This window comes from Rattus rattus, chromosome 5 (genome assembly GCF_011064425.1).
Source record: "Rattus rattus isolate New Zealand chromosome 5, Rrattus_CSIRO_v1, whole genome shotgun sequence".
NCBI classification, from domain to species: Eukaryota; Metazoa; Chordata; class Mammalia; order Rodentia; family Muridae; genus Rattus; species Rattus rattus.
The window spans coordinates 38,085,215-38,107,615 of NC_046158.1; the positions used below are offsets into that span (position 1 = coordinate 38,085,215).

Consider the following 22,401-nt stretch of genomic DNA (forward strand, 5'->3'; position numbering starts at 1 on the left):
TCTGAGGAGAGGAGGTCACTGGCATACAATGGGGCTCGATTCCTGGCCTTAGTGAGATATTCTCTCCTGCAATTAGAATCCTGGTCGGGAATTAGAGGCATGTGTAGATGTTCACTTCTTTACCCTGCACTTCACGGTTGGCACTTTTGTCCGCTCTTCTTCAAAAGACACTGGAGACGTGATAACAATAAAGAGATGGCCCTACGAAATGAATCACACGGTCTACATATTTGTTTACAAGTATGCCTATAATACTGGCATTTTCTTTGAGCCTGAATCTTTTGGGCGGAATCTGTAAAGCCACATACAAGCGGCTTGACAGTGCTTCACAACATAAAGAATTCACAAGACTGAATCGCAGTAGTCTTGTGTTGAACTGTAAGACCAGACACGAAATTGTAAATGCTATGTAGTCTCGTAAGTCACCCTCCAGGGTCCTCAGAATTCCACCAGGGTTAAGAGGGCTATCAGTAGTTAAGTCCATAGTTCTAAAACATACCGATCTTTTAAAGGCTCCAATTTCCGGTTGCCTTTAGTTTCCTAGATTGCGTGCTGTTATATTATGCCTCAAATTATGAACGCCACAGTTCATGTTGGTTATGACAACGCACGGCGTGATCCAGGTGTAAAACTGAAACCATCTGTGTGAGTTCATATTTGAATGTTGGACATGACAAGCAATCCAGAACCACAGTGTAAAGGTAATTATATATGTCATTCCTTCGGTTGTGTTAACCATATATTAATTTGGCCATTTTAAAGAGGTAAAGAAACTTTAAGACTAAACATTCATCTAAAGAGACCATTCAGGTGTGGAGTTTTCAATAATCAGAGATTTACTCTGAATGAAAGCTGTTAGAATGAGAAGAATTCAGATGTCATTAACTGACAAAAATCCAAGGCTTTCCCATCCTTGGGAGTCTATAAAGATGCTCAGGTCAGTCACAGGGGAAAAACTTACATACATACATATTTTAATTTTTAGTGGCCTAAAGGACCAGTAAATTTTCGATCAACCCAGAGTTAAAGACCCTTCAGCAAAACAATATATTTTAAAGGGGTGAACCTACTACCTTTATGTATTTTTATGCTGTTGCTTTGAAATTAAGTTCTGGGGGCTTTCCTAGAGGACCTGGGTTCAAGTTCCAGCACCCACATGACAGCTCACAACTGCCTCTAACTCCAGTTCCAGGGAATCTGACACCTTTATATAGAGACATTAAGTTCTGATTTAAAGTAAATGTGCATTCCACTCCTAACCAAGAGGCTATTTGCAACTGATACCTCCTGGGAGAAGGGAAATCAATTTTCTCCAATGGAGTAATACTGGGGTATATCAACCAGTTGGCCAACACAAAATGAATGCCAAGGTTTTTTTTGTTTTTGTGTGTGTGTGTGTGTGTGTGTGTGTGTGCTTTGTTTTGCTTAGTTTTTTTTGTCTTGCTACTTTGTTAGTTTATTTTTTAAATATTTATTTACTTTATGTACATTGTCACTATCTTCAGACACATCAGAGAATATTGGATCCCATTACAGATGGTTGTGAGCCATCATGTGGGTGCTGGGAATTGAACTCAGGACCTCAGGAAGAGCAGTCAGTGTTCTTAACCACTGAGCCATCTCTCCAGCCCAGTTTACTTTAATTTTATTGTTGCAGAGGGGGAGGCGGAGGGGGAGGGAGGGGAGAGGGAGGGAGAGAACATGAAAATGGGTGGCGAAGGAGATGGGGAAGATCTGGGAGGAGAAAGAATATGATCAAGATATACTGTATAAAAATATTTTTAAATTAATGAAAGAGGGAAAATAGATCTGTGAAAAAGGATGTTAAAGGTTCATATGTGAAAAAAGCAAGTCCCTTAGTACTATTTATTTCTGAAATTCCAGCAATGGAAACGAGTACACAATCCGTTCATGGGGACAGACTCAATACTGGATCTCGAAACAGAGCCCTGAGAACTCATCACATCTCTTTCAGCAAAACCATGGCTGCAATGACACGACTTTGTCAAATTGTTATGTGCGACTCTATAGTCTTACTGGGAAGCTAATTGGTCACAGCTTCGTCAAATCCACTGAAATGAAAGGAATCTTAATTTCATTTGATAGATTTTTACATTGAGTTTAAAAATACCATCGGGTTAGTTCGAGCCAATCATTCTTTTGAGTCATAAATATACAACTGACACATCACATAATATTCTTTCAAAAGTTAAGTCCTATGACTTGGAAACAAGGAGAGTCGAGCGTCCCAGCATTGTCAGCCACTCACCAGTAGTAGCAAAGAGCCGTGACCGGGAGCTGTGGTCACTGGAATAGTCCACAAGGACTCTCGTCTTCAGGCTGTGTTGCTAAGGATCCCGGTCTGCTGTGCAGAACACGTTCATGTTTTTCCTCAGAGCTCCCCCTTGTGACTAGTGGCCAGCAGCACCAAGGCCGTTGATTGTACTGGCTGAAATGCACACCGAGGCAAGCAAGCCCCAAGAATCCCCGTGCTCCTCAGAGGACTACGCTTAATTTCCATAGCCACCTCCTGTCCTCTGTGTATAGATCCCTTTCCTGGCATAATGTGTCACGAGCATAGCAGCCACTCTGACTTGCTCGGCCCAGGACTGATGCTAGAACAGAAGTCTTAACAGAACACTCAGTAAATAGTTATATGAGAAGTAACCTCTCAAGGTTGATTATGGAGACACTTTTATTTATCATAAATTAACTAAGGAATATCAAACCTGTGATTTTTTTTAATATACAAAAAGTATACTTTAAAGTTTTAATTAGTATGTGTGAGGGTGCATGCACATGTATGTGTGTGTGTGGGCATTCGGAGGCCAGAGGCTGACATTAGGTGTCTCTTCCCACACTAGTTTTTGACAATGTCTGTCACTGAGCCTGAAATTCACCAACTTGGTTAGACTGGCCGGTGAAAGACATTCAGGGATTCACCTGATTTCGTCCCACATCCATCCCAGAGCTGGGGTTACAGATGTGCACCTATGTGCCTAGTTTTTATATGGGTCCTGGGGATTTGAACTCAGGTCCTCAAGATGGCGCAGCAGATACTTTACCAACTGAACTGTCTCCCGGCCCCAAATGTCATACTTTTAATCCTTATCAATCAACCAATGGCATCAACTAGTCCAACGTAAAAAAGAGATAGTCAGAATTGGTAGTTCATTTTAAAACCTCTATTCCAGGGTCATTTTATTTAATATTTTTCAACATCCTCTTTAGTTTGGTTCTGATGGGAGCATAATACAGATCTTCAATTGCTTTCTCTTTAAGTTTGAGGCACATCTATTCTGTAAGTCTTGGTTAGATAATATATCGCCTGGCAATGGTGGCACTCGGGAGGCAGAGGCAGAGGGTTTGAGGATAGCCTGGTATACAAAGTGAGTCCCAGGACAGTCAGGACTGCTTACACAGAGAAGCCAAGTCTTACAAACAAAACAAAACAAACAAAACAGAACAATAACAAAAGATTACTATATAGTATTTTATAACTTTAGATTTTAGTTTTCAACAAGGTCCATGAACTTTCAACAAATTATTGAAATCTCAATGCATTTCTTTGAGCTTACCTTTAAATCATGGTAATAACTTAACAAGCGAGGGTTTATGGCACTTTTTAAAATCATGTGGTTGTTCCTGAGATCACCTGTCTACTTAGACCTTCATATCTAAGAGAAGGTGGTATTTCTCCCATTTAGCTTGAGAACCAGATCTAATCTAGCTTGACAACTAATAAAACTTAATGTCATCCAAAGTATTAATTGAGAGCCCAGAACTGGAAGTTTAAAATTTAGGATTTTCCCCAAACCACGGTATTAAAAAACAGTTGAATTAGAATCAGATAAGCACTGGTTTTTCAGAAGCACCCTCCTGTCCTATGCAGCGAGAGTCTCCCCCTTTCTCTTTCAATGTATCGAGTGTACTTACATTCTGAACGCATACCAGTCTGGTCTGGGAACTCTATTTAATAGCTCTTGTCTTTTAAAATAATAACCAGCACCCCTTTTCAGAGTGGGCCACAGTTAAAGGAAATGAATACATTCAATCTCATCTGATTTGCTTAAAATTCAAAGCCAGTGCTTGAAGATTAATTAAGACGGAGGTGCAATTCACATTATAAGGGCATGTTGTTCAGGGGAAATGCAGACAGGATGCCCTTCGAGGGCTCCTTCACTCTCCGTAGCCGGAGCAGCTCTAACTTCGTCATTGGTTATTCTTCTCAAGATCAGAAATGAGGATGTTCTCTTCTAAGTGTGCCGTGCTGAAGCTGGACATCGGGTAGTAAGGGCCCCTCAACCCCGTGAGTCTCGGCAAGATGGCGCCGCCCTTCTGCTTGTACATCCAGAGGCAAAGGACGAGAATGCCCAGGACTATTGTCAACGCCAGTGCTGCTGCGACAGGCACGATGCTGTGGCTTAGTCCTGGAGAAAGACAAGGAAAGACGGAGAACAGACACTGTCACATGCCTGCCATCTATCCTGCTAATTCCAAGAAACGTCTAAATGTTCTTTCCCTTCTAAACCTACCTTTCTCTGGATGTGCTGTTACAGCTGGGATGCCTGAAATAAAACAACACACAAGTAAATGCGTCTTTAAATCCAGCAAAGTCCGTCAGTGTTCCAACAAAGCAGGAACCAAACTACTGCTCACGTATCACGTCTGGTGGCCTGTTTTTATAAATGACGTTTTATTGGAGCTCTGATGCTCAGTCATTCGTGTATTATCTGTCTGTCTGTCTGTCTGTCTGTCTGTCTGTCTCTCTGTGTGTGTGTGTGTGGCATAAGGAGCTCTTATGCCATGGTGCATGCCTCATGTTATGTGTGTGTAGATCAGATGACAACATGGGGATTCTCTCTTTCTACCATGTGGGTTCCAGGGTTTGGATCCTGTAGGATGTCATACAGTATAATTTTACAACAACAGGATCCAGGCTTGGCAGCAAGTGCTTTTACCAGCTGAGACATATTGCCAGTCCATAAGCCATTTACATTGATAAGTATTGGTGTTCATAACACATGTTTTTTCCTTCCTCCTTCCCTCCTTCCCTCCTCCTCCTCCTCCCCTCCTCCTCCCCTCCTTCCCTCCTCCTCCTCCTTCCCTTCCTTCCTTTTCATTTACTAAAGCCAAAAATTTCCATGTAGTCTCAGCACTATCACATATCACAACAGAAATATAGGTAAGACATGGTCCTCATTAAGAGGAAGTCATTGTTTTGTTGGGATTTGATGGAGAGTTGCCCTAGCAACAAAAAGCCCTGCCTGTCTGTTGTAACATTGTTACAAGCTAACACTTTTCCCATCTATGATTCCCAGAAGTCTGGAGATGAATGTATGGACTCTCCATCCCAAAGTGACGCAGTCTCTGTTTCAGGCCTTATTGACTGTAAGAGCTTTTCTCATTTAAGAAGACTACCCTAGGGGTTGGGGATTTAGCTCAGTGGTAGAGCGCTTGCCTAGGAAGCGCATGGCCCTGGGTTCGGTCCCCAGCTCCAAAAAAAGAACCAAAAAAAAAAAAAAAAAAAAAAGAAGACTACCCTAAGGGCTAACTTCTGCAATTTTTGGTCTAGGAAAGGATCCAGAGAGAGCGCCATAGAGCTGTAGAGGCACCTGTAAGGTTGGAGAAGAAGGGTTGCTGGGAGTCTGAGGTCAGTCTGGACTTTATAGTGAGTTCCCGCAACCGAGTAGATCTACCCCAGAAAGCTACACTGGAAAAAAAACCAAACAAACAAAAGAAAAAGAAATCTGGTCCTCAGCGCAACCTGTTTGGACAGACACTTTCTCACCTATAGGATGAGTGTGTTTTAACTGCTCCAGGGCCTTGAAAAGTTGGGGTACTTTAAAACTGGACACTGATGTGTGGAGTTTCCGATCTCCTCTTGATGCTTATGTGGTAGTGAAAGTGTGAGCATGCGGTTATCTTTCGTCTGCTACAATGTTGCCGCACTTTGGGGTTCAAGCATCCCAGCTTCCACTGGCAGCTTTTTCTCTTTCCCTGCCAAGGTCTACTCAGTCTTCCAACTTCTCCCCGTGTTTTCAGTCATGTCATTCAAATCACTAACGCTGTCCTTTGCATCTAGTGAGTGTATCTCTCTGTGGGTGTCTACCTGGAATCTCGGCTCCTTAGCTGTGCATTGGATCCAGCCTCATTGGTCAACTTAACTCCCACCACGCATATTGTACTCCAGTCTAGCGCATTTTCCATGGCTGCTTTTAGCAATGCTGAGCCTTTGGGCTAAAATATCTTTCCTACTCTGTCCCAGCGCTCTAAACTCCTCTCCTCCTTCAGAACCCAGAGTCTCATTTCTCTGACGCCTTATCCAGGAGCGCAGAAGCACCCCAACCTTCCTTCTTGCAAAACAAGAATCTAGGAACTGCCTGATTATCATAAACACCAATGGTTCTCACGGAGGCCTTGCTCAGAAGTCTCAGCTGTTGTTTGCAAATGGCTAGAATTTTCTGGTTTCGCTTTCTAAAACTCATTTTCATTGCCATAAACTGTACTGTTCAGGATGGAGTTAAATATGACCTTCTTGGCATAATCTACTCATGGGGCAGAATTACACTTACCTATCCATAACAGATGCACCAAACAAACAAGATATTCCCTAAGACCAAAGCTTTCTCACAGCACAGTACAGCACAGCTATTCTTGGTGTAAACTGTGTGTCTTATTTCATTTATGTGATGAATGATTTCCCCCCTTCATCTTAGAGGAGCTGAAATGTTCTGACTTGTGTGATGTAGAGCAAGATGATTGTGCCAGAATCTATCTGAAAAACTCTCTGACATGGTGGGCCAGCATTAGCCAGGAACTAGTCAGTGTGAAGAAATTCCTTCTCCCTTTACACACACACCTGCTTCCATTTTACATATGAATCCCTTTTTGTCTTCGCATGGGGTAAACTGCCATACTCCTTCAGGGATCCTCAGGACAACACACGGATGGGGCTTGAGGTGGTCCATGTCTGGCTTCCGTACGCCCCAGTTTGACTGCTCTGTGGCTGCTCCGTCAAACCACCTTAAGGTTTTGTCTGTGGAGAAAACGCTGCCTTACTATGAATCAAGTGCGTGATTACCAATCTAAGGCCGAGGCCAATCATTAAAGCAGCCTCCAAGTTTAAGGAGACACATTTAACTCCAAAGTATATTCGTGAACAAATCATTAAAAGAGTTATGTATCCAGCAGGGCAGGGGTGGCACACACCTTTAATCACAGCATTTGGGAAGCAGAGGCAGGTGGATCTCTGTGAGCTCGAGCGCAACCTGGTCTACAGAGTGATTTCTAGGGCAGCCAGGGCTACCTAAAGAAATCTTGTCTGGTGGGAGGGGGAGGCATGTATTTAAGTTGCCTTCCATGCAACCTCTAATTTAGACATAGCTATCTTATTTCTTAGTGTCCTGGCTTGTGTTTTAAAACAGCCTACACATTTTTAACCAATTTAAACAAATCGCATAGTAAACGAAATTAATGTATAGAAAAGTCCCTTGAAACCCTAACACCAACACCATAACAAGAAGGTTCATTTCCTAAAGCCGTGGTCCAGTGGGAAAGTTCAGCCCATATATGGTTAATAAGGTGTGTGTGTGTGTGTGTGTGTGTGTGTGTGTGTGTGTGTGTGTGTGTGTGTGTGTGTGTGTGTGTGTGTGTGTGTGTGTGTGTGTGTGTGTGTGTGTGTGTGTGTGTGTGGTGTGCTGTCTGAAAAGAGTTTACTAACAAGGAAGCGACCTACAAGTCAGCTTGCTCTTGCCATCAGACAGAAGTTCAAACAATGTCCAGGATTAAAATACTCCTTGCAAGGATGGACTCCACCCACCGTCCTATAACCACGGTTACACCCTCTCCCCAACTAGAATCACTTTCTTGACAAGTACTTCTCAATAACATCAGTTACACAAAGAAAGGAAAACCCCCGATTACCCACATTGGTACCTATGAGGATTCAGAAAGCAGGGTGGCTCACTGGAAGAGCTCCCCAGGCTGCTGTGCTTTGTGACTAACACTTGAGAGAGTGGGGTGTTTTCAGGTCAGTGTGGCTTGCCTTTGCACGACTGAGTCTGGGAACAGAGTGGGAGCTAGCTAGCATCTTCAGTGCCCGAGTGAGGACTAACTTGTCTGTTTTGTTTGGGAGGGGGGCTTTAGGGTCCGCACTGTATTTTCACAGCAAATGTGTTCAAGAGGAGTTCTGTGGCTCCCAGAGGCCTTCAGGACTGCGTATTTATCTGCGCCTCCTCCGCACCGGCAGCACTCACTGTCATTGTCAAGTTGAGCATTCAACCAAACCATCTGGACAGAAGAACCAAGGGCAAGAAGCTCTTCCAGGAGAAATAAATTTTCAGCCTCATCCTTGATTGCCAAAAGATTGGATCCTGTAAAGGAGACAAGCAGCAGATAAGCGAGGTAAATGGAAGGCAAACTTGTTTCTGAGCCCTGACTTGTGAACCCCCTGGCTTTGAAAAACAACCGTTCCGTTACTCAGTACACATTTTCCCTTCCTAGTGCTGGGGCTAGAAACCCAGGGCCTTGCCATGTTAGTCAAGAGCCCTACTGATGATCAGGACTCAACTCCTGATTTTTATGGTTGCAGAGTGATCGAGTGGACGAGGAGGAGATGGCTTGGGCACCAAAGGGCCTGATGCATAAATACAAGGGCCCAAGTCTGACACCTCAGGGCTCAGGTAAAGAGAAGGGGAGGAGAGGCAGAGACAGAAGGGCCCAGTAGGTCTTGTGGCCAGGTGCAGTGAGAGATCATACCTCAAATACACGGAATGGATAGTGGTTGAGAAAGACACCAGGTATACACACACACACACACACACACACACACACACAATTTAAGGCAACAAAACAGAAAAGCAATGTCCCTCTATGTATGGCTGGCTTGGAACTCACTAGGTAGACCTTGCCCTTAAACTCATAACGATCTTTCCCTGAGCACTAGGATTAAAGGCTCTACGTCACCACACCCACCTAGTGTGATTTATGGTTTACGATTAAAATAATGTACGAGCATCTCTGAGAGTATATTTGCCTAATAAATTCTTGCTTTTGTTTAAAAAAAGAAAAAAGAAAAGAGGTTTGGACTCATACCGAGAAACCCACAGAAAAGCATTAGAGGCTTCCCACTTAAAACTATTCCTGAGAAGTCTTAGGTTTCTCTACCTTGGCTTCCCATATTGACTTGGGACTATTCTGAGTTTGTTTTTCCAGCCTGGATCAGATACTGGACATGTGAGTGGATGGTGCATTACGTCTTCCTTAGGGTTAGGAGTAGGCTATCAGGAAACACAAGCTCAGTCCAACCTCGTTTGCATTTGGGATATTGGATCTACTATTCTAAGTAAATATACTTTTTGATCTGTGAAAAAAAATAATGTACAAGCTTTCACTTAAAAGTTAAAATACTGAGAGAACGTTAAAAGTTCCCAGTGCACGTGGCGTCAGAAGGAAGAATTTTGTGGAAAGCTGTACACTGAGCCACCCTCTCTGGTTTTCAGAGTCCGCACTGGAACTTGAACTGCCTATAATAGTTGTCCTCTTAATAAGCAAAGGGACAGTGTTTTTGTTCCCCAGGGGTTCTCATGGCCCCTAAGGCTACTGGATCATCAGCGTGTGAGAAGGCACTGCTTAGTGAGTTGTTGCGCGTACAGGAAAGGGTTCCAGCCCCACAGAAGAATTACCTTCTCTTTTGCAGAATTTGCGAGCATCCTCAAAACTTCTGCTGTCCAGGACTGTAGAAAAACTGTAGCAATTACCTTTAAATTTTACCCAGGGAACTGATGTTTCCGAGCACAGCACTGGGTGCTCAAACGACTTTGTTTCTGTGAAGAAAAACCGGGTATGGTTTCAGGCTGGTAACTGGGCTCACAGACTGAGATAACCCTTATTTTCCATTCCATGGAAGGCCAGAACCAATGTGTACATTAAGATTTTTCATCAGAATACCCCAAAGACTGGATTATAGACTAGGGTTCTTGAATTTGTTAGAAAACTCTTGACCTAACATGAAGAGTGGGCAAAGAGTACTTTGTCGCTTTGAGTGCTGCCTGGACGGTGGCTGTCGACTGTTATCCTAAAGCTGGGACATCAGGAAGATGCACTGCATAGAGGAAGCAGCAGCTGAATGATGCTGGGAAAAGGAAGTCTAAATGTATAAGATGTGTCCTATGCAGGGCTACGTGTCACTGATTTCTGAAACCCTTATTTGCACATACTTGCCTGTAGGCATCACTTATGTATGTGTGCTGTAGGTGGTAGCGTCCAGAACGTAAGTTAAGAATGCAACTTTATAAAATGGGAGATTTAAAAGGAGACCAGAGGGGGGGAAGCTCTCAGAGCATAGGAGAGCAACAAAGAAGAGAGCTGGGGAAATGAGGTAAACGCGTCCGAGGGGGAGAAGATAGAGCCTCTAGTCAGGGCACTGTTGATAGATGGAGTTTTGGGAATGCGTTGAGTGATCTCAATTAAGGTTCATCTCCAGTAAAGGCACTGGGCTGAACTTCATGTAAATAGGGTATTATGCAAAGTGATGGGTAGGGCATATAAATGTCTGAATGGTGTCAGCCACCACCATTGCACTCGTTGCTCTACCAGCCTTGTCTTAAACATCAACCCTCACAGTTCAGATTCTCCAGAAAGCTGCAGCTCGCCTTTCTTATGCACCTTCCCATCTTTCTCTTACCCTAACCTGCCATACGGCAAAGTCAACACCAGCTTTGCTGTGTGGATTCCCCACCCTGTCTGTCTTTATCTAAGCTTCTCCCCTCCCAGTGCTTCTCTATGCTGCTGTCCATCAATCCCATCCATTCAGCAAGTTCCGTCTGCATATACAGTCATGCCCTTCAAGAATCCTGACTTTCCCCCAAATAAATAGGATGCTTTTTAAAACGCAACAACAAGAAATGATTGACGACATCGCAGGCCGTGGTGGGGAGGGCAGTATCAGAAGAACGATGCATTCTTTTCTTGATAATCCCTCTCTCAACACATCTTCTAGACATGCCTGGCAGGAAAGGTATTTGTCTTTATATGATGGACCAGATAGACTATAGCTCTTCCTGAGAGCTGAGACTTTTTATTACACGTTCGTAATCTTTGCTAAGCACAGTCACACATTCAATAGTAGCACAGGACACAGTTCTGTAGTTGAATAGAATCGCACCTACCAGTGGGTACACGACAAACGGCGCCTTGCAGACGTGACTCGCAGGCTGTGCCATGCCAGTGACCATCGGTGTCGGCAAAAACGCAGTCACCAAGAAAGGCTGACTCCTCATCTTTCCAATAGGTGAAAGGGGATTTGGTGCCGTCTGACCAGTCAAAATTCAGACCGTTCTGCAGCGGGGATTTGAAGCAACACTTCATTGCTAAGCCTGCGGCTGGGATCACCCAGTACTACCTGAACACCCACTCCTTCCAAGTTCTACACTTCTTTCCAGAAGAAACAGAGGTTTTGGAAGGAACAGAGTTTATTTTTCAGCAATCCAAGTATGTAATACTCTTGTTTTAAAAAGCAAAAGTGAACAGAAAACAAAACAAAACAAAAAATCAAAATCACACAAACAGAACTCTTCATGTTCTATTTCAAGGGCAGCAAATTAATTAATAATAAAGTTTCTGAGCAGAAAGCAGCAATCATTTTTTAAATGTAGATTCTGGAAATCTAACAAATTACCCAAACATAGTACTTGAGTTTGAGATGTATTTCACTGCATAAATGAGTCAGTACTCAGGGAAGCTTGAGAATTTTCAAAGGACCCTTGGGTCCTTTGAAACCATGCAAGTGCATGTTTATCCTAAAAAGATGTATACTCTTGTTTTATAGCCTTGGGATTCTCAAACAACAACAGCAACAATAGCAACAACAACCACTACCACCAAAAAATCAAAACCGACTAACCCACCAACCAAAGCCCAGTAGTTTTTGTATAAACCAATTATTGAAATGTTACAATGTTGCTATTGTGTCTGGGAATTGCTTTTGCACGCTGATTTCAGTGATTGTCCCACTAACGAAATAGACAGAAAGTTTGCAAAGATGATTAGAGAGACTTAGAACACCTACATCTGGCGTGGATAGTCCAATCCAGTGGGCGTGTCCCAGCCTGCTGAGGAGAACTGTGAGGAAGGACTGGTGAAATACGTCTGGAATGCTGACCAGTTCTGCTCCCTGCATCCGGCAGGACTTTCCTGCTGCGTACCAAGTCATATTAGCACGGATTATTTTATAAGTCCTGTTTCCGTATTCTAATGTGCTGGGGACTGCATAGGTATCAGACACGTTTACATGGCTTTCAAGGGTATCTGGAACGAGAACACCAACAAAATCACTTGTAGCATCCGGACTAGAAAGGAGGATTTCAAACTTAACATGCATCTTTGTCACCAGGATCCACACTGACCCACATTTTTCTTCCAGAAGAGAGGAATTCAAAACACGGAAGTGTGTGGGATGCTAGGGAACTGGAACACTGTGGTGGTTTGAATGACAGTCACCTCTGTAGGCTTATGCGTTTGAATGCTTGGTCTTCAGTTGGAACTGTTTGAGGATTAGGAGGTGTGGCTTGTTGGAGGAGGTGTATTGCTGGGAGCTTTGAGGTTTAAGAAGTCATGCTATTTCCAGGTAGCGCTCCCTCCCTCCTCCCCCTCCCTTTCTCCTGTCTCCTCATGTATGTGCATGTGTCTAGACTACTTTCTCTTTAATATATATGCACTTGTCTTTTTTTTTGTCCTGTATTATGTTATAGCTATAGAACAGGCTGAGTTTAGAAAAACTAAACCAGGAAAAAAAAGTAAACTTTTCTGCCGTAACTGATTTAGAGTAAATTTTGTCCCTCTAGCATACTAGGCTGAAAACTAAAATCACTAAGTGGTTTGGGTTTATTAAGGGGCATGGGGAGATGAAAATGGCTGAAGGCCTGGACTTAACCCATTCCTGACCCTACCTGGCTAAGAGACCTGGAGAAAACTAATCCTTCTAAAGCTCAAATTTCAGGTCTATAAAACTGATGGGAAAAAAAAAAAAAAAAAAAAAAAAAAAGAACTGACGAGATCTTCCTTAGAGAGGTGTCTGTAGAATTCATTGTGATATCCACAAGGACACACTCTATTGCATCTGGGACATAGCGACCACTCAATAACTGTTGTTCCTCTTACCCATAGTCTGTTTTGGTCCCGTTCTCCATGATGAAATGGCAAGGTGGGGACTTGCCTTTCACCTTGTTACTGTTTTTTGCTCTGGAAAGCACACGTGTAAGATCTGGGCACACAGATAAAACGAGCCACCTGCTAACTAGTTTGTGATGGACTGTACTTTATCTGTAGTGTGCTCTTTCCCGAAAGTCTGCTGGCCTTTGTGCCCACTTTACGGTTAATTATACAAAATCCATGTAATACCAAAGTGCTATTTTGAAATGATATTTAGTACAATTAATACAACTGAAAGTTTTTGTTTCTTCCCACTGTTGATTTTACAGTAGGGATTTCTTGCCATGCACTTAATCCTTTCAAGTTTCAAAATAAAACACACCTGATTTTGAGCAATGTGGTCTTGTAACTCATTATGCTGGAGAAGAAATATCTATGGAAATTGAGTTGTTTCCAACTGTCCAGTCTTGACACCCCACCCGCTCAACCCCACCCCCTCAACCCTACCCCTGTGTATGTGCTCATGCATATGTGTGTGCATGTATGTACACACACGTGTGTGTGTGTGCATGTGTGTGTACATAGACTTGTGTGTGAATACAAGCCTGTGTGTATCGTGTCATGCATGTGGAGGTCAGAGGATGGTCATGAATGTAGGTTCTACTCTTCATTTGAGTTGAGGTCTGTTGTGTTGCTTTTCTGCTGCGTCTGCCTGGTTAGCTCATCTGTGAGTTCCAGGGGATCCTTCTGTCTCTGTCCTCATCCTGGGAGTACAGAGGCTTTCACCTTGTATCTGATTTACATGGGTCCTGGGGATTCGAACTCAGGTACACATGCTTGTTCTTTCACCACTGAGCAACCTCCCCTGGTATTTGTATCTTTTTCAACTGATAATGACTTTATTCTTTCAGGAGCACAGCAATTTTTGGCTTAAGCCCAATATAAGCATATATCTACATGGAAAATGAAGGGCATTCGTTGTAACAAGAATTAAAGTTTAATATTTCTCAGGAATAATTGTTTTTTAAAAAAAACTGTCATTTGCTAAACATATGCTGGGGAACTATGCTAAGTTTTATGTATATATGAGAATCTAAAATAGTTCTCATGTCACTTTATAGAAATTGAAATCAAGGCTCACAGAGGATAAGTCGTTTGATTGCTTACAGAGGTGGAGTGGGAGTTTGTGTGACCAGATATCAGGCCTGCTCCCCCTTCCCCCTGCAGTGTCACTAAAGGAGTGTCTATGGGGCTTGTCCCCAAATGACGAAGAAAGTCAGTAAATTTGAGAAGAGGTTATAACATCCCAGAAGTAGAATCACTACATTTAACAGAAACTCTGCTTTTAAGGTTGAAGTTCCTTATCTACACAATGGGGAGACTTTGACCCATTTCCTGGGATGGTTCTAAAGATTTTATGGCATAATGCACATGAACCTAAAGCACGGTGCCAGGCGCAGGGAGACACAGCAGGTATGGAAAGCAGGAGGTTTCTTTCCTACTATTCAAGGTCACTCAAGGATAATCACACTGCTCATTCAACCCTCTGGATTTCTGTGACAGTGTGACACTTTAGTTAGGATCTTAAAGGTCTTCCAAAGGCCTGGGTGTCTGAAGTGTGGTCCCCAGAGTGGTGCCACTGAGTCGATGGGACATTTAAGAGGTGAGGCCCAGTAGAAGGTCTTAGGTCACTACGGGCCCACACTGAAGGGAGCCGTGGGAGCTTACACTCTTCTCTTTCCATACTTCCTGCCTTCCAGTCATGAGCTGAGTGGCTTTGTTTCCCTCCATGATGTTCTGCTACAGCCCCAAAGCAATGGGTCTATTTAATCATGGGCCAGAGCCCTTAAAATTGCTATGCCAATATAAACCTTCTCTCTTTATAAGTTGACTATTTCAGATATTTTGTTACAGGGAGGTGAGGCTACCACATATGGCTTTGGCATTACACTCCAGAAATCACTAGGGAGGTTTATCTGCCAGATCTAGAAACACACTATAGATCCTATTTGACCACAAACACTATTGTTGGAGCTTAGAAAAAGTGAGTGCCAATTGTTTATTTCTATGAATTTTGCTGCTCTTGTTAGTCAGGGTTTTACTATATATAACCCAGGCTATCCTTGAACTGGACAAGATGTTTATTGCTGTTGTTGGAGAGTTTTTGTTTGTTTGTTTGTTTGTTTTTGTTTTTGTCTCAGTCTCCCAAATGCAGGGGTTACAGGTATAAGCTAAGTATAGCTCCTTATTCTTTTGCAGTATTCTGGGTGAGTTGTAAAAATAGCCACAGCAGTCTATGTTTAGATCTAGTGGCCGTGTTGTCTGCCAAGTGTTATATGGCAGAATTTGATTTAATCCTCACTGTGAAGTAGTAAGTGGGTAGACACATCAACTGGCTGTGAAGTTCAGACAGAGGGTCTTTGGAGGGTGACAAGTCCATAGGGTCCCGTGATGAATCTTGGTGGCTTTGACTGGAGAGAGGGAATAGAACGGCTCACACCAGTCTCTCTCTGCGCAATGTGCCACCTTGGAAGTCTGACAGGAAGATGGCCATACCACAGACATCATATCAGGTTGCCTTTGGAGCAGAACCATAAGGCAAACGAATGTGCTTTTCTTTGTGTTAATATTAATGTCATCGGAATGTGGGAAAATGGTACAGAGTCCTGGGACACAGGAAGAAAGCTGTTTTATGGTCCTGGGGTTAATGTATAAACATGGTCATCTGTCAGATGGTTTCTGCAGTCGTGAGAACACTGCTGAAGGGCATAGTCTTAAGAAGTGGGGGATATGCGGTTAAATAGACTTAAATATATTCATGTTATTAGCGGCAATGCCGGTAGACAGCAGGTATGGAAGAAAGGTCGGAAATGAAAGGAATAAAGCCCCAATGAGTTCTTACCTTGCATTTTTTCACACACAAATCCATAGCCTTTTTTCCCACAGTCATCGAAATACCATTTTCCAGTAAAATGGAAATTAGGATTACTTGACATCAGGGCACAGAGTGGAGCACGCTTTTGAACTTCAGTGGTGTTATAATTGGGGATCTTTGAAGAAATACATATGTTATAAAAATATGGTAACAAATAACATTATTGTCACATTGAAAATCTTTATTTAGGGCATAATTTTAAAAAGTAATGCACCATTATTCTCATATTTACATTTAATAAACCAACTCAGAGTCTCCCCATAGCCTCCAAGATAAATAATCACTATGATGAGTGTAATTGTGTTTATGATACTCATGAAATTGTTCTATTACATTATTAAAAATTAACATATAACCAGTGAACTAATATAAATGGATAGCTTCAAAATATGGGAAGAAAATTTTAGTAGATAAGTCTCAGATATGTTTTTATTAAATGATGTCAAAACCATAAATCTTAAGGGCTTTAGATCACAGTGCAATGGTTAAAGTATAGAAGACCCTGGGTTCAATCCTAGTAAACCCTGCCCCCAATAACATTTGAAACTTACATTTATTACATCAGATGGAGACCAGTTAGAATACACCACAGGCTTCCCATTTACCCAATTCTCGTGATTGTCACTTTGTAACCCTATCCATACATTCGTGGTCTGGCCGAAAAGATTCACAGTAATGAACGCTGGAGGAGAGAAATACATTATCTCATAACACCACACAGGTCATTGGGTTGTCATCAAATGCTACCCACAGAAATGATGATATTTAAATGACAGCAAACGTCCTTATGTCTCAGTTATAGGAATTTTGTACTTTGTTCCCTTAACAGGGTGAGTTTCATTTTGGTTTCACTTTAAATTGACAATATTAGTGGGATAACCTGAGAGTCCATCAGATCATTAGCAAAACAATTTCCAGTGTTTACTTACTGTGTTTTAAACAAAGGGGAATTGATGCACCATATTTAAACAGAAATCTATAACTGCCTAAGTTTCAAATTGAAACGTATAGGTGAACTCAAAATGATCTTTAAGAAGCTTGTCCTGCAACTACTGTAGATGTTCCTGAGAAACTACTTCGGCCATTTTAGAACACACACTCAGTCCGTAGTCTCACCAGTGCAGCCATCCAGTTAAAACCTCCAAGGGCAGCAGTTTCTAGGCAGCCTACTGACTCTCACAGATGTCACAGATGTCGTGGCAGAAACCCTGATGCTCAAACTGAAATTTCCTGTGTCTTAGCAGCACAGTGCTTTAATGGCTGATTTGTAAACGCAAGTTTGAGGTGCTGCTTTGACTAAGACTTGAATGGCCCCTCAGACTCTACCTTGTTCCAGTTCACTTTCGATGGAGACCAGCGTCCCACCCTTGGCAGCACAGAATTCCTGAGCACCTGTCCAGGTCTTCAGCTCCCGTGGGTCCTGGGGGATTGTCACCAGGAAGCACTACAAATAACAACACGAAGTGTTCATTCCTGCACGGTTCCACTAGAACTGAAACAATTTCCCAAAGACACCGAAGGTCAGCCTTGGAAATGATAATTTTCTTAGGCAGAGAACTCATTTGTCTTCCGCCAGGCTCTGCAGGCATTAATGAAGCAAGGAGAGGCACTGCTTTGGGGCGAGCGATTTGTCTCATTCGCACGAAGCAGAGCTGAAGCAGAAGCAGAAGCAGGGATGTGTTTGTCATGCGGAGTGTCACGGGGAGTGTCTCTGCTCAGTGGAGGAAGGCGCTCTTCCCAAGGAGGAGCCAGTCTGCCCGCAAGCTTTACAGGAGGGGACTCAGTCTGAGAGGAGACTTTATCTATAAGCAGACCTTCTCACTCTAGTGAGAGATGGAAGGACCTGGAGGATTTAAGTCCTAGAAGCTCAAAGCCAGCCATTTTATAGAAAGTGCACAGGAGGTTACAGAAACGCAGTGAGGGAGGCGAGAAAAAGACCTCTTTATTACGCCATACACACGAAGGTCAGGGGACCACTCTAAGGAGTCAGTTCTCTCCTTCTACTGTGGGGTCCAGGGATCAATCTCAGACGACCAGGTTTGTATGGAAAGTGCTTTTACCCACTGAGCCATGCTGTGAGCCTGCGACTGTATCGTCACAGGGACTTCCTTACTATGAGATGGGACAGAGAATCAGAATGATACAGTTGGCCCACCTTGCTCAATAAATGCAAACTTGCTAGGGACACTGGAATAAGGAAAAGGGAGAAAGAAGGCCAAGGCACTAACACCTCAGGCCAGGGTCCACAGAAGTCAGGGGAGACTCCTGTGCAGGGGACATTCCATCCAGAAAGTGCTGGCGGTTTCTCTTTGCCATTTCCCCCTCAAGGAACATAGCCAGCCCTGGTCATTGTCAGATCCGATCCTGGAATTGAGCTACGGAGAAAATTTCAAAGGAACCTCAGTTGACCTAGAAACTCAAATATGAAAGTGTGAGCTCTCTCTCTCCTGTCTTACCCTGGAATAGTATCCTCCTCCCTTACTCTCTCATTTCTAGTTTGTCACCTATCACCTCTGCCCAACCACCATGACTGCATAAAAGCAGAGATAGTTAGCCACCAAAAGACATCACACCAGAGACAATCCCCCCAAAACCATCCATGGGATAAAAGAACAGACTGTGAAATGATCATCAATTTTGATCGTCAAAATTGATTGTCAATTCCAAGAGAGGAATTTGAGTGGAACTATCCCATTAAAATGTCATTTAAGTTTTAAATTTTTAAAATTTTAAAAATTCCTTTTTAAATTTTTTTTCCACTGTAAACATTTTGGGGGGAAAAACACAGTTACAGGGCTGTTGAGATGGCTCAGTGGAAGAGCCACTTGTCACAAAAGCATTGGTGACTGAAATTTGGGTCCCCAGGACTCAAGTTAAAAGCCAGGTGACACCAGGGCTCTCTGCTTGTAATCCCAGCAAGCAGGAGGTGACGATGGGGATCGCTGGAGCAAGCTGGTTAGCAGGGGAGCTAGCCAGATCCCGCCTCAGTGCGTAAGGTGGAGAACACTTGTGTCAACCTTGGGCCTCCACACACTCGTGGACACAATTACAGGCAACTATATACTCTTGTGTACTTACACACATGCGTACACTTATACATACACTCCCATGACACATGCATTTAAAAAACAAAGAAAAAAAATCAGTCAAGATTAAGCTCACAGAGGTACTAGAACCCATTCTTTTGGGCACACAGTGTAATCCTGTCTCTCTCACTACAACACCGAACCGGTATTTGTGTCATCCATCTCTGTGACACTGAACAGAACGTGCTCAGAAATGTCCACATTCTCTACTTAACCTTGCAAACTACTCTATGACTCTGTGCTGAGCATACCCCGAAACGGGTCCGTTCTCTTTCCTTCTTCAACCAATACCTTAAACTGAGCACACACGTGAATGTGCCCACCTAATGGTGCATCTCCAGATGAGTAGGTAAGGACTCTCTACAGAGGTCAGCACACTTGCTTTCCTTGAGGAGAGCAGCATCCTGGGGACAACCCCAGTGTTCTCCTTAACTGATACAGGCCGCGGCTCTCCCCCAGGCTTATCTCCTGCTGATTTTCTGTTTCAGTTCTCTTCCTGTAGCCAACTCCCTGCAATCAATGACACAATGACATTCTCGGGCAATGTAGATTTACCACAGCAGCTCTCTTACGGCATGATTTATACCCTTGTGGGTATTTCAACAAAGTCTGGGGACATTTGCAGTCAGAGGATGCTGCCAGTTACTGCCGTGAACGACTGTTTTCCCACTGTTTTCTCACAACAAAGAACAATCCGACCCAAAGTGTCAAAACTCGGAACTCAGTCCTGATGATGATTTTTTTTTCTCTTTTTGGACTCCAGGGCTTCCACTCCCCATCCCCTTTTAGGATTAAAACCTAGAAACTGCTGTAGCCTGCATTACTGATCAAGAGAGGGGTGGGTTTCCAGCTCCACCTGCACACCCCTTTCTTGTTTGCTTCACAAAGAAAAGGAATTGGCTTTAAAGGCGTCTCCTTTTATAACAGCCACCCTTTTATCTGTTCCTTTTTATTCTGCTTCTTTCTTCTAATTACAAATCCCAAAGAGTGGCGCACACTAATTATTGGGAAGTCTTATCATTTAATGTGAGTTCACCTGTGTTTAGATAGTCACTAATGAACCATTCATAAATACCAGTGACTCTTGCCCGCTTGGTTTGCTCCACCCTTTGCAGGAAGACTCTCTCTCCTCACTGCCGTACATGTTCCCCCCCATCCCCCCACAGCCAAGATTTATTAGTTTGACAATGGAAGTATGGCCTCCTGTTACCTTAGGCTTGCTTTTCTAAAATAGAACACATTGACTAACACACTTTGAAACTGTCTCGTTAATAATTGAGGCTGAACAGCTGGAGGAAGGATGGAAACCGCGATTTTAACTTGTTTATCTTCCGACAAATTCGTGAAATGTGATCAAGTTTTATGCATCTCCGGTCATAACCGTGAATTAAGGAGGCCCTGTAATAGTCCAAATGAGGTAGGAATAATAAAGCTTCTTTGTTTCAAAATAAGTTCTAGTCAACATCTAACAATAGACTCTATAATATTTCCTTCATATTTGGTCTTTTCTCAGCTTCCCTTCTGTTATTGGATGGAATGATTGATTACCTATGGCTGAAACAACCGTACGCTCTCACCCATCTCTGCCTTCGATGCTGCTGGAGGACCCACAAGCACTGAACCAAGGTCTGGAATAATAATGTAAAGTACACATACACACACACACACACACACACACACACACACACACACAGAGGTAGGAGAGGAGAAGAAGAGAAAGAAAAAGATATAGAAGACCTCTCTCTTGCGCTCTCTTGGCTCTGTTGACTAACCCTTCCTAGAGTGACATGGTAGGTATCAGGCTTCTCCCACACCATTAAGCTACATCCTCAAACATGGAGGAGAAGACTTACGAGACATGGGAAAGGGACACCTAGCTTCCAGATACCTCGTTTTTCATAAAACTCTAAAAAGGCGATTGACTTATCAGCTGAGTTTTTTAAAGTAATAAAAATCAGTCCTTGAAAGAATTGACAAAGAATTGGGAAAGTTTAATGGCCTGTAATGTATTGAGGTTTGTTCAGGATGTATCCCCCATTTTCCTTTCTGTAGCTTTACGATGGATGGGGGAAATGGTCCAGCAGTGCCTGCTGCTTCTCTCAGCAACAATTCTTTCTTCCCCAGCTTCTAGAGTATCTGATTAACCCGTCAACACTGGTCCCTGCTTAGCCATAGTTTTCACTTTATCAGTTTCCATCACCCACAGGAAGTGAAGAGCAAAGACAACAACGATGTGATCTGTGCGTGGGAAAGAGAGTGGGACGGAGAAGGAGGAGCCCCCTTAATTTGGTTATTTGGTCATGTTATTTTATTATTGGTTATCGTGATTCTTCCTTTTCAAAGATTTATTTTTTTTTAAATATGTGTGGGATAGTTCAGGTGCCCAAGGAGTGGAAAAGAGGGTGTCAGACTCCTGGAGCTGGAGTTTAATGCAGCTGTGAACTGCCCCATGTTGGTGCTTCTGCCCCATGTTGGTGCTGGGAACTGCACTTGGGTCTACTGCAGGGCAGCATGAACTCTTTACAGCCGAGCCGTCGCTGCAGCCTCTATGGTTTCTTAACCCATCTCACTTACAAATGAACTTTATCAAAGTTACTCAGTCCTTAGAAAGACCCTCACCTAAAGGCTTCCTCTACTAGTGGGAGGTCCTGTGGACGTTTAAGAGGTAGAGTCTAAGGGGAAGCCTTAGAAAGCAAGGAGTGTCCTCATAAGGACCATGGCGACTCAGTCTGTTTCTCTGTCTACTCCCTCCAACTCTCCGGGTGAAGTTCAGGATACAAACACCTGCCTTTTGATTCTGTTTTAAAATAAAATTGTGAGACAAGATAGGCAGTTGTTTGTGTCTGTCCACAACACCCACTTCTAGGATGCCCTGGTTCTAACAGCTTTAAGAAACTAACAGTCATGTGAATGAGGTAAAAGTCAATCAGAATCCAAATCTGAGCCAAAATGATATAGAAGAAGATGTAGGGAAAAGTATTCATGACACGTGACTTGAGGCTCTGTCCTTAGGTGCCATACCAGAAGCACAGGCAATTGAGGAAAAAGTAGATACACTGGGCTTTATCGAAATTATAGAGTTGCACGCATCAGAGGACATTATAATTATAACAGAGAACATAACTATAATTATTAGAGGTGAAGATCATTTACCTGATAGGGATTCATTACACATAACACTAGAAAGACTTCTTACAATTCAACATTAAAAAAACCAAATGACTTAAT

General features: G+C 43.0%; 1 protein-coding gene across 1 annotated transcript in view; it reads right to left on the bottom strand.

Moving 5' to 3' along the window:
- Window positions 1-3,155: 3,155 nt before the first annotated feature.
- Window positions 3,156-22,401, bottom strand: part of Pla2r1 (phospholipase A2 receptor 1) — a 130,245-nt gene continuing 110,999 nt past the window's right edge. Inside the window, exons 21-30 of the mRNA XM_032901940.1 lie at window positions 17,414-17,531; window positions 16,639-16,769; window positions 16,055-16,202; window positions 12,071-12,309; window positions 11,172-11,340; window positions 9,687-9,827; window positions 8,259-8,375; window positions 6,863-7,039; window positions 4,536-4,568; window positions 3,156-4,430 (exon numbers count right to left, since the gene is read on the bottom strand). Of these exons, the coding sequence (XP_032757831.1) occupies window positions 4,213-4,430; window positions 4,536-4,568; window positions 6,863-7,039; window positions 8,259-8,375; window positions 9,687-9,827; window positions 11,172-11,340; window positions 12,071-12,309; window positions 16,055-16,202; window positions 16,639-16,769; window positions 17,414-17,531 (1,491 nt within the window). The 3' untranslated portion in view covers window positions 3,156-4,212. The remainder of the gene's footprint in view (window positions 4,431-4,535; window positions 4,569-6,862; window positions 7,040-8,258; window positions 8,376-9,686; window positions 9,828-11,171; window positions 11,341-12,070; window positions 12,310-16,054; window positions 16,203-16,638; window positions 16,770-17,413; window positions 17,532-22,401) is intronic.